At 45.3% G+C, this 16,866-nt stretch overlaps 2 protein-coding genes across 2 annotated transcripts in view; both read right to left on the reverse strand.

The window, feature by feature from the left end:
- The window catches only part of LOC143989541 (NACHT, LRR and PYD domains-containing protein 3-like), a 106,040-nt gene extending 90,250 nt beyond the window's left edge, over window positions 1–15,790 (reverse strand). Inside the window, exons 1-2 of the mRNA XM_077489701.1 lie at window positions 15,595–15,790; window positions 12,815–12,876 (exon numbers count right to left, since the gene is read on the reverse strand). Coding sequence (XP_077345827.1) covers window positions 12,815–12,845 — 31 coding nt within the window. The 5' untranslated portion in view covers window positions 12,846–12,876; window positions 15,595–15,790. The remainder of the gene's footprint in view (window positions 1–12,814; window positions 12,877–15,594) is intronic.
- LOC143989634 (uncharacterized) overlaps window positions 1–16,866 on the reverse strand; it is a 566,499-nt gene that overhangs the window by 378,941 nt on the left and 170,692 nt on the right. The window lies entirely within an intron of this gene.

Genomic DNA, 16,866 nt, shown 5'->3' on the forward strand with positions numbered 1-16,866 from the left:
ATAGCTGTACAATATATAGGGTGCTGGTGCACTACTCCTGACTGCTGCCCTATTCTGCAGCGGTCCTTTATCAGTGTAGGGACTGAGGTACAGTCTGCACATCACTAGCTACTCGGTTAACAAAGGTCCTTGTAAGGACTGGTATAGGTGTACTATTTGGTGTGCAGTATATAGGTATGTAATACACATATAAAATACTTGCACATATAGAAAGCATAGTATAGTGCATTTCCACTGTACAGCATTGTGACTGATGAGCAGTTCTGCAGTGATACTACAGAGAGCGACAAACGCAATAAAAAAAAGTATTATAACTGGTGTGATAGACCAGTGGCCCCCAAAAACAAAAGATTGAATCAGGGTGTTATATACCTTCTTCCACATACATACTGCGCTTCTTTAGAGACTTTTGTCACAAGGTCATTTAAAAAATGACAGGCAGAGGAAGAGGCAGGCCCTTCCGCAGAGGTGGTAGGAGTAGGGCAGGAGCAACAGACTTGAGCCAAAGTAGCAAATTGCAGAAGGTGCCTGCGATTACGTAAAAGGACGCACCAGACTTGGTTGAGTGGCTCACTCAGCCTTACTCTTCTGCACCCTCCTCATCCTCTAGATCTGCACCCTCTTCTTCACTCTCTGCTATGTGCACCCCCAAAGACATCACCACCAACACCACCACCATATACCTTCCGCTTGAGTCACAGGAATTATTTTCTGATCCATATCAAGACATTTCCGATGCGCAGCCACTCTTGGCATTGGATCAGGAAGAGGAGGTAGCAACAACCGCCGCTCAGCAGTCTGACAACAGTACCCAGATCAGCCCAAGGAGGAGGTTTGTCCCCGCTGTTGCTGCCTACTCCGAGATCTCTACTTATAGCGGTGGGGAAGGTGACGTCGATGATGACGTGTCTAGTGATGCCACGTGGGTGCCCACAAGAGAGGAAGAGGAGGGGAGTTCAGAGGGAGATATGGACCAGCAGATAGGGAGGAGAAGCAGGCAGAACTTAGATTGCACAAGAGGGACAAAGCAGAATGCGAATGTATCAGGAGCGAGGCATCAACCATGTACGGTCACATCTGGCACTCCCAGGATGTCGGCACATGGCTCCGCTGTGTGGGCTTTTTTTAACGTGTCCGCTAATGACAATGGTGTTGCCATCTGCAATCTTTGCAGTCAACGCATAAGTCACGGTAAGCCCAACACTCACCTAGGGACGACCGCCTTAAGAAGGCACATGAGCTGCCATCACCGAGCCCAGTGGGATCAACGGAACCCACAAAGCCACACTCCAGGCTCTCACCGTCCAGCCTCGTCTTCTACTTCTCCTTCTCCTCTCTCCTCACAATTGTCCTCCACTCCACCTTCCATCATGCCATCCTCACATTTTTCTGCAAAAAGGCAGGCTTCCGTGGGCCTAATGTTCGAGCGTAAAAAAATGATGACGCCGGATAACCCTCTTGCCTAACGGTTGACGGCTGGCTTGTCAGAACTCATAGCCCGCCAACTACTGCCATATAAACTGGTGGACTCGGAGGCCTTTCGAAAATTTTTGCCCATTGGAACACCACAATGGAAGGTCCCAGGAAGGAAGTATTTCTCTGAGAAGGGCATCCCAGAGCTATATGGCCATGTTCAGCGGCAAGTGAATGTATCTCTGGCACACAGTGTCGGTGCCAAGATACATCTGACCACAGACACGTGGTCTAGCAAACACGGGCAGGGAAGGTATATTACTTTTACTGCCCACTGGGAAACTTCTGACGGCCGTCAAGCATGCAACCCGTGGCACCCGTGTAGATTTGGTTTTAGCGCTATGGATTGCATGCAGGCCTGGCTCTTCTTCTCCTCCTCCTCCTACTCCATCCTCCTCCCTCTCCTCCTCGGCTGACTCCTCCTTTTCCGCTGCTAGCGTCTCTTCTGCTGCGCCGCCCAAGCTCCCCAGAACCTATTCGACATGCCAGGTGAGACGTTGCCATGCCGTGCTGCATCTGTTGTGCCTGGAAGCCAAGACCCACACTGGCCCTGCACTCCTTTCAGCTTTGCGTTCACAGGCAGATCAGTGGCTAACACCGCTCAATTTGACAGTTGGTAAAGTGGTGTGTGACAACGGTGCCAATCTGCTTAGCGCATTGAAACAGGGCAAAATTACGCATGTGCCATGCATGGCACACGTCTTAAACTTGGTCATGCAGCAATTCGTTGTCAAATACCCTGGGGTCCAGGACATCTTGCGGCAGTCAAGGAAAATCTCAGCCCATTTCAGAAGATCTTACACGGCCATGGCTCACCTTGCTGACATTCAGCGGCGACACAATCTGCCGGTCAGATGTCTTATTTGCGATTGCCCCACGCGATGGAACTCAACCTTCTATATGCTTGATAGGCTTCTAAGGATCAAGGTATGTGGAAACAAAATGGTTGACAGTATGTTATACTAAATACTTGTCTCTCTCTATCCTTCTCAGTAAAATAAGGACTCATCATCATCTTTAGTCACGTACGCATATGAAGAGGCCACATCAGCCCTAAAAAGCAGTCTACGCCCAGAAGATTGTCTTATCAGCTGATAACACCCGGAGAATTGCCTTTTCTTTGCAAATTGTTGTTTTTTTACATTGCTGATGCTTGCCTTTTTCTGTCTATAAAAGAGATGTAATAAAGAAGCCTCAGAGTCAGAGTTAAGCACGGACTTCTGAGCAGAAATACTGAGTACCTCCGTGTCTCTTTGCTTAGATAAGAACTCTAACTAACAATTGGGAAACGGTAACATAACCTGACAAATAGGTGACTTGTTGAGGTCACACCTAACATTTCTGGCGCCGCGAACAGGGACTTTGCTAAAAGAAACTACAAGAGGCGAACGAACATAAGGACGGAACAAAGTGGTCGGGCATATCAGGAACCACAGACAAAAACCTGCGCAGGTAAGAAAAGTTTTATTTTCTTATAAACTCTGTGCTTCTTAGATCTGTGCCCACCCGATCTGTCTATATTGTTCTTCAGGTAAACACCAACCTCTGTAGTAAGCAGGTCTTGAACTTAATATTTTGACTTATGTTACCGTTGTTTCTTGTCTGTCTACTTGTCATCTGTCTGTTGTGAATGAAATAAGCCCTGTTTGTATGGTGTGAATTGAAACATATATCATCCCAATGGGTAACGGAATGCGCCCTTAACTCGTGAGAGTACTTTGGGGGTCTGACACTTATGTTTGATATATGCCTTTTGACTCATGAGCCTGAAAACGGGTTGAAAGTATAAGTCCTGACTGCCTCGATAAAGCAGGAATAAGAAACGAATGCTGAGAGATTCCATGGTAATGGGAAGGGAATAAGGTCTCCACAAAGCCCAGAGATCTAGTTATATGTGTTTGGCCACCAAAGGGAATGCTTGTATATGTTGTAGCTGTCAGTCTGGTCATAATATTTGTCAGTTGGCTAGCATATAAAGTAATTCGATTTCAGAAATCTCATCCAGGAGAGGTTTTTAGTATTTTGGCACCCTAGGAGGAGAAGGCAACGAGACACTTAGTAAGTGATCCAAACGCCACCTAGGCAAGACTGTCAAAATGGGCCAGACACATGGTAAACCCCAGGAGGAATCTCAGAAACGTTATGCTGTTAAAGACATAATTACAATGTTGTATGGGAAGGACAAGGCACAAGGCACAAATAGGATTCTCAAGAAATTGGGGATGGATGGAGAAAATGGGCTAAGTGTAGAAGGTTGGGAGAATATAAGGAGAGACAGACAGGGGGAGGTCCTGCAGAACAGATGGGTATCACAAATACAATGTTTAATTCAGGTTTCCAACAGGGCTAAAGAGGAGGGATGGAAGTATTGTCATGAAAAGGGTGGATGGGATATGAAGGTCCGACACAAAAGTCTTCCTTCTGCTCCCAGCGATAGGGTAAATACGGGAGATACTCCACCTCCTTATAACACCACCACATCAGGTAATGAAAGACCAAAACTTTATCCTTCCTTAAGAGGAAGAGGGTGGGTATGCCGAGTATGCGGTACCCAGAACCCAGACTGGGCACAGGAATGTGTGCATTGCGGCGCTCAAAGACCAGAGCCCGTAGCTCCAGTCCATAGTCGGACTAGGGTAATACAAGTGAATAATCCAAATTTCGGGCAGGAAGGAGAACCGCCTACGGTGACTCGACAAGTTGTCTTGAGGGCATGGGCACCTTGGACAGCTAACACTCTTATGGCACTGGTACAGAATGCTCCTGATCCCGTAGCAAAACCCGCCGCCTTCTGCAGATTTGTGACACAGTTGCTGGACACACATGAAGCAGCTTGGCAAGATGGGGAAGATATATGTAGACATAAAATGACACTGACAATGTTTAATCAATTCATGACTAGACTTACCCCACTTAGACCGAATGGGGATCCTGCCACGGACCCGCCAGGAGTACATCCTCGTCATATAGATTCTAGACCCCTGTTTATTGCTCAGTTACGAGAATTTTGCCAAGAGAAACAGCGGGAAAGGGGCTCAACGGCGCCCATAAAACAAGCCCCAGATCAGACTGTTACCGAATTTTACCTCAATATGGAAAGCATGATGGCTGACGAAGGGCTAGATTTAGCCCTACCCATCACCATTAGGGCTTTCAATCGACAGTTTATGGAAGGATTAGTACCACAAATAGGTGACAAACTAAAGACGTGTACTCCTGAATGGAGAGCCTTACAGGACAGAGGAGCGCTGTTGCAGAAAGCGCAAGGTATCGAAGCTGATCTAACAGAAACTAAACCTAGGAGGACACCGGGAGTTAACACTGTTGCCCGGGTTAGGAAAGGAGGGAACTCCTCCCGTAGACCTCTTACCTGCTATTACTGCGACAAGGTGGGACATATAAAAAGAGACTGTAGAAAAAGGATAAAAGACGAACAGGAAGGAAACACGGACAGAGACACGAGGGACTACAGACAGAGGCGTACCAATGATAGGGACGATCCGACCGCATGACTTGCCCCGGTCCTAGCTGAATCAGAGAACAAAATGCTCCACATGTTGATGAAGGTGGAAGGTAAACATATTCCTTGTTTGGTTGACACAGGAGCGTCACGCAGTCTGTTGTCTGATTCAGTAGTCCCTCCACACATGACATCCCGTGACACCATACCCATAATTGGTTATGACGGTCTTTTGTCCGATGCCCCATTGACTGACTAAACCTTTAAAAGTAAAAATAGGGAATGGCTACCGCCTGACACTTGTGTATTGTTGCAATATGTAGATGACCTATTGTTATGTTGTCCGGATAACGATACTTGTTTAAAAGCCACTCTCTCATTGTTACAATTCCTGGCTGAAAAAGGGTGCAAGGTGAATAGAACTAAGTTACAGGTATGTCAGAAAAAGGTTGTCTTTTTGGGCCACTGTATATCCCAGGGTACTCGACACCTCACTGAAGAACGAGTCCAGGCCATAAGTCAAATGAATGTCCCACGCAACTTTAAGCAACTTCGTATGTTTCTGGGAATGGTGTCATATTGTAGACAATGGATACCACATGCCAGTTCTCTGATGCAGCCATTATATGATTGCTTGAAAATAGTACCCTATGTACTCACAGAAGCAGGTCATGAATCTTTTAGCACCTTAAAAAGGTTACTAATTTCGGCACCTGCGATCGGGATCCCTGATTATACCAAAACATTTCATTTGTACATTGCTGAAATCACGGGACACGCAACAGGGGTGTTGACACAACAACACATCAAACAAAGGCCGGTAGCATACTTCTCGGCGGCTCTCGATCCTGTCTCTAGAGGATCACCGTCCTGTGTACGAGCAGTTGCAGCAGTGTCAATTATCATTCACAAATCCTCAGAAATTGTCTTAGACAATCCTGTAGTGGTACATACCACACATGACATACACGCCATCTTGTCACAGGTCCAGCCAAAACACATATCAATGGCAAGGCAGCTGCGTCTACAATGCACCTTGCTCCTACCCCCCAATGTTACCTTTCAGCGATGCACTTCTTTTAACTTAGCACAGCTTTTACCATTACAGACAGATTTGACAGGGGGGAGTAATGATGATAATGGTGTAGACACAGCACAAGATACTCAGGATTCTGACACACTTTCGTTTCAGGACATAACATCTGATGAAATGTTTACACTGATTCCGCATACGCCTACGGTGTGGCACATGATTATGGCCACATATGGAAAGCTAGAGGTTACCTTACAGCAGCAGGCACACCTGTTAAACATGGTGAAGGAATCAAAAGAGTCCTGAACAATCTTCAAAAGGTTAAAAGAGTAGCCATCATGAAGATAGCGGCACACACGAGCGCAAAAACAACTGAGGCAAAAGGAAACGCATTTGCAGATTTAACTGCAAAGAAGGCAGCTCTAGGGGAAGTAAGCCCTGAGACCTTAGCCACGGTACAGGTGAGTATGCCCGAAACCACATGGCAGCAGCTAATCGAACTACAGGAACAAGCAGGGGCTATTGAGAAGGACCGTTGGGTTAAGGAGGGAGCTGCACCAGGCCTTGACAATGTATGGAGAGAAGGAGACAAAATATGTCTACCCGCTTCTCTATACCCCGCAATGGCAGCGGCTGTCCACTTACCCACTCATGTCAGCTCCAATTCTATGTATAGGATTGTAAGCCAAGGATGGCTAGCCCCTGGATTCAGTAGTACTGCAAGGAACTACTGTGCTGCATGCCAAATCTGTCTGATTAATAACCCAGGACAGAGAGTGAAAACCCCACGTAAACATCAGGTCCGGGCCCAATATCCCTTTCAGAGACTGCAGATTGACTACATACAAATGCCTAAGAGCGGCCCCTTTGAATTTGTTCTCGTGTGCATCTGCCTATTTTCAGGCTGGCCCGAAAGTTATCCTGTAAAATCAGCTACGGCAAAAGCCACCGCCAAGAAACTGATTACTGAGCTGATACCTAGGTTTGGTCTCCCAGAAACAATAGAATCAGATAGGGGGACACATTTCACGGGAGAAATAATGCAAAATGTGATGGCAATGTTAGGGGTTCAACAAAGTTTTCATACTCCTTACCACCCACAGAGTTCAGGATCAGTAGAAAGAGTAAATGGTACAATCAAGCTGAAAATACAAAAGGCCATGCAGGAGTTGAACAAACCATGGCCTGAGTGCCTACCCTTAGCTTTGTTCTCTATTAGGTACACCCCAACAGGAAAAACCGGGTTATCCCCATATGAAATACTGTTTGGAAGTGCACCTAGATTAGGTTTATATTTTCCTCAAAGTATGCAATTGCAATGTGATAGTTTAACTACGTAGGTAATACAGTTGCAACAGCGTCTGACTAAAATCCACAAGAGTGTGTATTCTTCTCTTCCAGACCCTAATTCTGTCACAGGTACTCACGATCTACAACCAGGAGACTATGTGTATGTAAAGAAACATACCAGGAAGACACTGGAACCAAGGTTTGAAGGTCCTTTCCAGGTGCTATTGATTACAGCAACCTCAGTGAAATTGGAAGGGAAACCTACCTGGATCCACGCTTCTCATTGTAAAAAGGAGCCAGTTGGCAAATGACAACATGTATCTTTTTATTCTTTTTGTTTCAGTAATCCTGGCTAATAGTTTGGTTACCTCACAGAATAAAATACACAAGGATGAAGGATTTTCTAAAAAAATTTTATTACTGAAGTTTAAATATGCTTATGCCCAGAAGTCAGGATATGAGAAATGTTGGATTTGTAGCAAATTACACCCCAGCACAGCAAGTATACCACTGATGGCAGTTCCTATAAACTATACTGATCTTGCTAACAGTAACATTAACATAATTAGAACAAATACCAGCGAGACAGTAATGTTTAAGTCAAATGGCCTCGCCTTTTCCCCTGATTGGTGTTTCAACCTAGGGAACACAACGGGAGGAAATGGAGAATGCCAAGACAGCAAATTTAACTTGTCCATTTTCATACCAGAAGCTACTCCTGGGAAAAACACGGTCTTCTACCCTAGTATAACCCACACACACCAATCGTTAGCTGAGTTCCTCGGTAATATTTCAGACAACAACACCAGGTGGTTAGTGAGTAACCTATCTCTTTATGGATACACCTCCCTTTATAGAAATAATATCGGTAGTAGATCAGTAACACTGGGAAATAATATATATATCTGTTGTGAGGATAAATGTTATACTTGGATACCTAGAAGAGCTCAGGGATGGTGCTACCTCGCAAGTTTAGTACCAGTAATGGGAGTAGTAGGTGATGAACGAGGTGATCACCTATTAGAAGATAGCATGCACCCTAGGTATCCCCTCAGGTATCGTAGTAAAAGAGAAATATTCCTGAAGAAGGACATGGCATGGGCTTGGTTCCCGTCCTGGACAGGATGGGGTATAGACTTAATGAAACGACTAAATAACTATACAGGAATTATTAATGATGTTTTGGAGAAAAACTCTGATGACATTACTAAGTTAAATCTGGAGACCAGAGCCATCAGACAACAATTAGAATTACATGAATTAGCAATTGAAAGTATGAGTGCAGCACTGACAGGACTCTGTGAAACTACTGAGGACTATGAGTGCTGTACTTGGATACATAACACCAGCATTGAGGTACCTGACTATTATGACATCATTGCACATAACCGTACGGAAGTAAAGAATTTACAAGAGAAGGCCCGAAATATTGGTCGCGACTGGGATCCGTTTGGTGGAACTTTTAGTTTCTCAGGGTTATTCTCTTGGGTTAAGAAGGCAGCAATGATGATTATAGTGGTGCTCTTATTCGTATTTTTCTTTTATGCATGCTTTAAGTTGTTTATGTGCTTTTGCAAGAAAGCCAAGGTAAATGCTGTAGAAAAGATGGAACTTTTGTAAGTTGATAAGTTGGATAAGATAGGTGGATTTAGTTTCTTGACATCACCCATCTGTCAGAAAAGCCACTCTTCCTGAATTTTAGATGTTGGTACTGTCCAGGGGGATGGGTGTATACCCCTCTGACAACTCGCGGTCAGGGAGAGTACTCTGGATATAGGCCGACTAGAACTTGTTCAGGTGGACCCAGGGCAAGAGGGAGGGGTGATGTCAAAGGGGGAAATGTAAGGATCAAGGTATGTGGAAACAAAATGGTTGACAGTATGTTATACTAAATACTTGTCTCTCTCTATCCTTCTCAGTAAAATAAGGACTCATCATCATCTTTAGTCACGTACGCATATGAAGAGGCCACATCAGCCCTAAAAAGCAGTCTACGCCCAGAAGATTGTCTTATCAGCTGATAACACCCGGAGAATTGCCTTTTCTTTGCAAATTGTTGTTTTTTTACATTGCTGATGCTTGCCTTTTTCTGTCTATAAAAGAGATGTAATAAAGAAGCCTCAGAGTCAGAGTTAAGCACGGACTTCTGAGCAGAAATACTGAGTACCTCCGTGTCTCTTTGCTTAGATAAGAACTCTAACTAACAATTGGGAAACGGTAACATAACCTGACAAATAGGTGACTTGTTGAGGTCACACCTAACAGGCTGCTCCAGCAGAAACATGCAGTTAACGTCTACCTGTATGAACTCTGCGGCAGAACAGGTTCTGGGGAGCTGTTTTTTTTTCACCATGCCAGTGGCTGCTCATGCGTGACGCATGCAGACTTCTGTGGCCATTTGATGAGATCACCAAACTGGTCAGTCGCAGCCATGGTGCCATCAGTGACATGGTACCTTATTCCTTCTTTATGGAGCATGCATTGCGTTGTGTCATTGATCAAGCCGTGGAGGAGCGGGAAGATGAGGAAGTCGCAATGCTGGATATATTCCCAGGGGGGGCTACTCTATCTGAGACAAGTCAACAACAGGAGTCTAAAGAGGAGTCAGAGGAGGATGGTGCCGGGGCGGAGGAGGAGGAGCAAGAAGAGCATGCTTTAAACCTTTCTGGGATCCCTGTTGTTGTGCGTGGATGGGGAGAGGAGAACGAGGAGGACGACATTATCCTGGATGATGAGCAGGAGCCTGGCCACCACACCGCTTCCAGTTTAGTGCAAATGGGGGCCTTCATGCTCCAGTGTTTTAACAGGGACCCCCATATAAAAAGCATAAGGGTTAAGGACCAGTACTGGGTGGCAACGTACTTAGACCCCCGGTATAAACACAAAATGGCGGAAATGTTACCACCGTCACAGAGGGCTGTCAGAATGGAGCACTTCCAGGCCTTGCTTCGAGAAATGCTGCATTCTGCTTTTGCGTGCGCTGGCAGAGGAGCAATTCCCACTCCCAGAGAAAGAGTTGCGGGTACCAATCCAACAGCGCCTGCAAGAAGAGGGCGGGTTGAAGATGTGTTGGTGACTTCTGATATGAGGTCATTCTTTTAGCCGACCCATCGACAGGTCTCATCCGGATCCAGCATCAGGGAACGCCTAGACCGACAGGTGTCCGACTACATCGGCTTAACAGCCAATATGGATGCTCTGAGGAGTGATGAACCCCTGGATTACTGGGTGGGCAGGCTTGACCTCTGGCAAGAGCTTGCCCAATTTGCAATGGAACTGCTGGCTTGCCCCTCGACCAGTGTCCTGTCCGAAAGGACTTTCAGCGCAGCAGGGGGGATCGTGACCGATAAGCACACTCGCCTAGCTCACGACAGCCCTACACCACAATTGGCATCACATTAATTATGGACTGTTTCCTTTCTTCTCTAATACAGGTATATCTTACACTCTATCTTCCTTTAACTCTTTATCCATTGAATGTTTCGGTGATGACCTCTTACCATGGTCTTCCACCGTCACTTCTGTTTGGATTTCATTTCCTCACTTTCACATTCATCACTTTTCTTACTAACCTTTATCCACTGGTCTTACACCCCACACATTCACCCTTCAACATTGTTTTCGGTCCTTTTTCGTGGTTTGTTTTTTGTTTTTGGTTTTCAATTATTGTTTTCACCACACCTCACCAGTTCTCACATTCACACTAGGGGTGCTTGGAGCTCGCCCGGACGCCTGCCTGTGACGATCGCCGCCCTATACATGCCCTCTCGGCTCCCGACACCGATGCTCTGGGGTGGCCTGGGGTCTTTGGCGCCCTGCCTTCCAGTGCACACATATTTGTAAGCCATTTTTGTCTTATACGGATTTTTGGGGGGCTTTATCCATCCCCCCTACCCTGATTTAATATACTTACCTACAAATATTTTCCTATTGCAGATATCTTACATGTCTGCTCCTGAAGAGCGGTTTAAAGCCGCGAAACGCGTCGAGCTACTGATGTATGAACTATATAACCATCATGATATGTGTTATACTTCTTCTAACATATTTGGGTTTTTGAGCCTATTGACAGTGCAGATGCTATTATCTTAACATTTGTATCCAACTATGAGTATGGTGGTCCCTTTTAATTTTACTCTGAATATTAATGGTTGTAAATATGTTATTACCAATTATTGCCAGGTTGCAGATTGACACCATGTTATGGGCGCATTTTTGTATACATGGAATGAATTGTATGTAAACTTGTTTTTCACGCATTATTAAATCCTTATTTTCCACCATTTTACTCATTTTTGTCATCCTGAGCTTCATTTAAAGTCCCACTTTTTTCCTTTTGCATCAGCGCCGCCCCCTGCCGCGGTGAAGCTTTTATTCCTAGCTCACGACAGTGTTGACTTCCTCACATTTCTGAAAATGAATGAGGCATGGATCTAGGAGGAATTCAACACATGTGACCAGTAGACCATGTATATGCATAACTCTATAAACGATTTATTTAATCGAGCACACAGACCTTTTTTCTACATTTGGCTCACTTCCTTGTGGAAAAAAAGCACACCGTACTATATGCTCGTACCCGTCTGTTTGAAGAGGTTTAGGGGTATCATATTTTTGGGGCCCAGCAGCGAGTTGCTGGTATCAGTGCTGCTGTCAGTGCTCTTTATCTCGGTGCTGGTGTCAGTGCTCTATATCACGTTGCTGGTGTCAGTGCACTCTATCACGGTGCTGGTGTCAGTGCACTCTATCACGGTGCTGGTGTCAGTGCTCTATATCACGTGCTGGTGTCAGTGCTCTATATGACAGTGCTGGTGTCAGTGCTCTATATCACGGTGCTGGTGTCAGTGCACTCTATACCACAGTGCTGGTGTCAGTGCTCTATATCACGGTGCTGGTGTCAGTGCTCTATATCACGGTGCTGGTGTCAGTGCACTCTATCATGGTGCTGGTATCAGTGCTCTATATCACGGTGCTGGTGTCAGTGTTCTATATCACAGTGCTGGTGTCAGTGCTCTATATCACTGTGCTGGTGTCAGTGCATTCTATCACGGTGCTGGTGTCAGTGTTCTATAATCATGGTGCTGGTGATCATCTTCTGCACCCTCTTCATAGCCTACCCTGACCTTTCCTCTCCTCCATTGCCTTCATGCGCTCCTGAGTCCTGAATTGTCAAAATTTCACATATAAAAAAAGAATGCTTGTAGTTGTTGATCCCAGATTCACTTCATACATGTGTTATGTCAGTGGCCATGTGGTGGGACTGTGCGTTCCGTCGGAAGTTCGTCCATCTCTACTCCCGACCACTACACAAATAACCATAACATTTGGCGTCCTCCAGTGATTATGTATCACTGGGCCATCTCAGAAGGTAATTTCCATCAATGATAAATAAAATACGAAGACATGAAAATGTGAATGTGGAATTGATGAAAGCTCCTTAAATCTAATGGGTGGACTGACCAGATTTCTACAGGAAATGTCCAGACTACAGAGATATAAGATGGAGGTGTGAGATGGAGGAAAACATTGGAAAGGATTGTCAGGATCAGCAGTTATACCTTGTGAGGAGGAGCCTGAAGCGGTAGCCATGACATCAGGAGATGACCAGAGATGACATCACCTGAAAGGAGCACAAACAATAATAAACTCATTTGTAGTGTGATGAACAGAATGAATAAGGAGGATTTTGTTCCCTATGCGGATAGCGATTGGCTGCATGGTTGTCTAATCAAAGAAGATCAGAATTGGATGGACTCCTAATATTTAAACCCCATAATTATGGAGGGCCATTCATGACATCTGTAGGACTCTAAGCCCAGTGTATTATAAATCTTTTACTCCTCCAAATACCCTTAACCACTTCCCGTAACCCACCTTAAACGACTGGACTACATATGGATTAAATGGCCATCCGGCCGTAATTTATTTAACAAATCTGTTTCATAAATAACATAAATAACTTTAAAATAACCGTAAACCTTCCCAACCTTTAAACGGGTCATGGGTACTAGCATAATAACATACTGGTCACTGCGAACGACTTTTAAACTTTGACCTCTTGACCTCCAGACGGAAACCCCTGTCTCGGAGGCTATACCTAAATCGTCGCAGTGACCTACCCCTTTTAACCCTTCCAGGTTAACCCCTCGTAACCTGGAAGTACCAATAAACCAACCCCATCCATGGATGGGTACAACAGTTTACTACCCGTACCTCCCATTATTACCTTAAAACTGCCAAAGAAGGGCCTGCTCCCCTTGGAGCACTAAAAAACCTCCCAACAAACGACCCTCACTCTACAACTAGGGAGGGTGGGTGGGATCACTTCCTCCTCCGCTCTGTGACTGAGCGTAGCACGTACTGGAATCACAGAGCTACGTGCTAGGCTCTGCCCCTGGCTCCGCCCACCTGGCCTCCTTAAAGCGGCCCTGATCTTCCATAAAGACGGCGACTGTGCAGTCCAGCACATGTCATGCCGGCCCTGCGCCCACCCCCTACGGCTGCTAGGTCCGGGACTCTCTTGACATCTGTAGGACTCTAAGCCCAGTGTATTATAAACCTTTTACTCCTCCAAATACCCTTAACCACTTCCCGTAACCCACCTTAAACAAACGACTGGACTACATATGGATTAAATGGCCATCCGGCCGTAATTTATTTAACAAATCTGTTTCATTAATAACATAAATAACTTTAAAATAACCATAAACCTTCCCAGCCTTTAAACGGGTCATGGGTACTAGCATAATAACATACTGGTCACTGCGAACGACTTTTGAACTTTGACCTCTTGACCCCCAGATGGAAACCCCTGTCTCGGAGGCTATACCTAAATCGTCGCAGTGACCTACCCCTTTTAACCCTTCCAGGTTAACCCCTCGTAACCTGGAAGTACCAATAAACCACTCCCATCCATGGATGGGTACAACAGTTTACTACCCGTACCTCCCATTATTACCTTAAAACTGCCAAAGAACCGCCACAGCCCGAAAGGGGTAAAGCCTTACCCTTTTGGGCACCTCCACACTCGCAGCCCTCGCTGAATGCCCTCCTGCAAGCTTAACGTCCACAGATCCGTCCCGACGTCATTCAAATGAACGCCATCACTCCGCAAATACCTCCACGTTTCCAGTTCTAATTCCCTATGTCTGACTGCAAGGCCCCCATTCCTGATGAAGAACCTGCTGACCTCCTTGTTGACCTTCACCCTGGCTCTGTCTACCTTCTTGTCCGATAGGGCCCACCTCCAAGCCATCCTGCCCACCATGTCGGACCATACCATAACCATATTAGGGTAAGCAGCCTTTAATAAGCCTGTGATGGTGCCCCCCTGGGCCGGCCTCTGGGCTGTACCGCTAGGGCGGCCTGGATCGCCTCACTCAAGGTGTAGCCACCGCTCCCCCGCCGGCCGCCGCCTTCCCCTCAGCCGCCATGGCTGCTATCTGGGCTCTGAGCCATGCGGCGCCCCGACTGGCTACCGCTGACCGCAAGTCTTCCAAGAAATTGTCACCTGCCGCCATGGTCATGAGTGCCGCGCTGTGCTGTGCTGCGCCAAGCGGGAGGATCCGATCACTTCCTCCTCCGCTCTGTGACTGAGCGCAGCACGTACTGGAATCATGGAGCTACGTGCTAGGCTCCGCCCCCTGGCTCTGCCCACCTGGCCTCCTTAAAGCGGCCCTGATCTTCCCTAAAGACGGCGACTGTGCAGTCCAGCACATGTCATGCCGTCCCTGCACCCACCCCCTACGGCTGCTAGCTCCGGGACTCTCTTTTCCCTTATGCCAGCATTTATTTGATTGGTATAGCGGGGTGACGAGGGAATTTTACCCTGATTAGGGCTACAATTTATACAGACTCGTACTTTAAAGTATCACTTCCACAAATCTGTGTCATTCATAGCCAAGACTGGTATTAATCAGCTCCAGATAATCCCCACACACTAATCGGGTACTGGTCCAGCTCACATGCTGTGTATCATAAAGCAAATGATTCTGGACGGCTGCACTTCCAAAAATAATCTCTATTGAATCTCCTGTGACAGGTGGTTTACAGATGGTCTGGAGCAGGGGACAAAGAGGTAGATGCATTTCCTGCCAAAATTAATACTTAGTCATGACCTCATCTGTTAACCACCTGTCACATGAGCTTCAATAAAGAGGATTTTTGGGAGTGCAGCCATCCGGAATCATTTGCTTTATTATAAAATATACCTTTATATCTTTATATCTTTTTGGAATTAGAGTGCTGTGAGCAGTGAGCGGAGTTCCCATTTCCTGATGGCTCTCAGAATATGGAACTTTGCTTAGAGCAGTCAAAAGAATGATTGGTGGGATCTCACCTTGCTAGATCTGTTCATACATCCTCCAATCATATTCTTTGTACTTCCTGACAAATAAGAGACCAGAAAATATTTCCAGAAAGGTGAAGAGTCCAATCACAGAAGATTCTGAAAGATAAAACCTGGAAACACGACACTGGGAGCATTCAATTTCTTCTTATCATATGAAGATCGATATTCCTGTGTGAACAAAGAGCTGATCTGCTCTTTACTCCCAATAATTTGCGACACAGAAGGAGGATAAGAAAAGGTGGGGGGAGGGGGGATTTCTTATACTTCCTCTATTAGAGTCCCTTCGGCATTCTGACACTTCTTACATAATTCATTGTTGGTTGCATCCAACTTCCTCTTTGTACAAAGAGAACAGAAGTTGTGTAAAGCTGACCATACACTGTAATGCCTCATACACGCGATCAGACATTTGGCCAGCAAAAGACCAATGAGAGCTTTTGGTCGGAAAATGCGACCGTGTGTGTGCGCCATCAGACTTTTGCTGGCCCAATTCCCACCAGCAAAAGATTGAGAGCAGGTTCTCTATTTTTCGGTCGGAAAAAGTTCCTATCCGAAAATGCGTTCATCTGTATGAAATTCCGACGTGCAAAAAAATCACGCATTACAGATTCAAGTACAAGACGGAAGCGATCAGCCAGTAAAACTACCGTTCGTAATGGAGATGGCACATTCGTCATGCTGAAATAGTTTAATGCAGCGCATTCTCTTCTTCTGTAGAATGCTAGAAGAAATGAAGTTGTTTTGCTGCTCATATTCACACAAACGTATTTCTTTATAATTTCTCGTGATCTCCTGAATAATCTTTTTTGTTTTTAAAACCAGATCTCCATAATAATGAAGAGAATTTTTTTATAGTAATTTTTTTTTTAATCAAGATCTCCTGTTGTTTTTTTTTTATTATTTTATAGTGATCTCCATATTTTTTTTTTTGTATGTCACGTTTCCACAACACCATTATTATCTTTGTATTTGTAAACCTCAAGGAGGTTTCTTGGTGTTGGTGTCCCTTGTTAATTTGACATTGTATTTTTGAACCTGCCTACTCCCAAAAAACTATAAATTTATAACTATACTATAAACTATATAAATAAATATTCATTTATTCTGGCTCATAATAACAAAATAAAGAGGGAAGGCAACGCTGGAGAAACAGTTGGAATTTCTGAAGCCTTTGGCCCCCAGGGCAGGCATCAACTCTGTGGATAAAAAAAATTGGTAGCTTGAGAAGTCAATATATAAGGGTGCATAATCTGGTCCAGG

The sequence above is a fragment of the Lithobates pipiens genome, unplaced genomic scaffold (genome assembly GCF_037356315.1).
Source record: "Lithobates pipiens isolate NorthernLeopardFrog02 unplaced genomic scaffold, aLitPip1_a1.2 Scaffold_18, whole genome shotgun sequence".
NCBI lineage: Eukaryota > Metazoa > Chordata > Amphibia > Anura > Ranidae > Lithobates > Lithobates pipiens.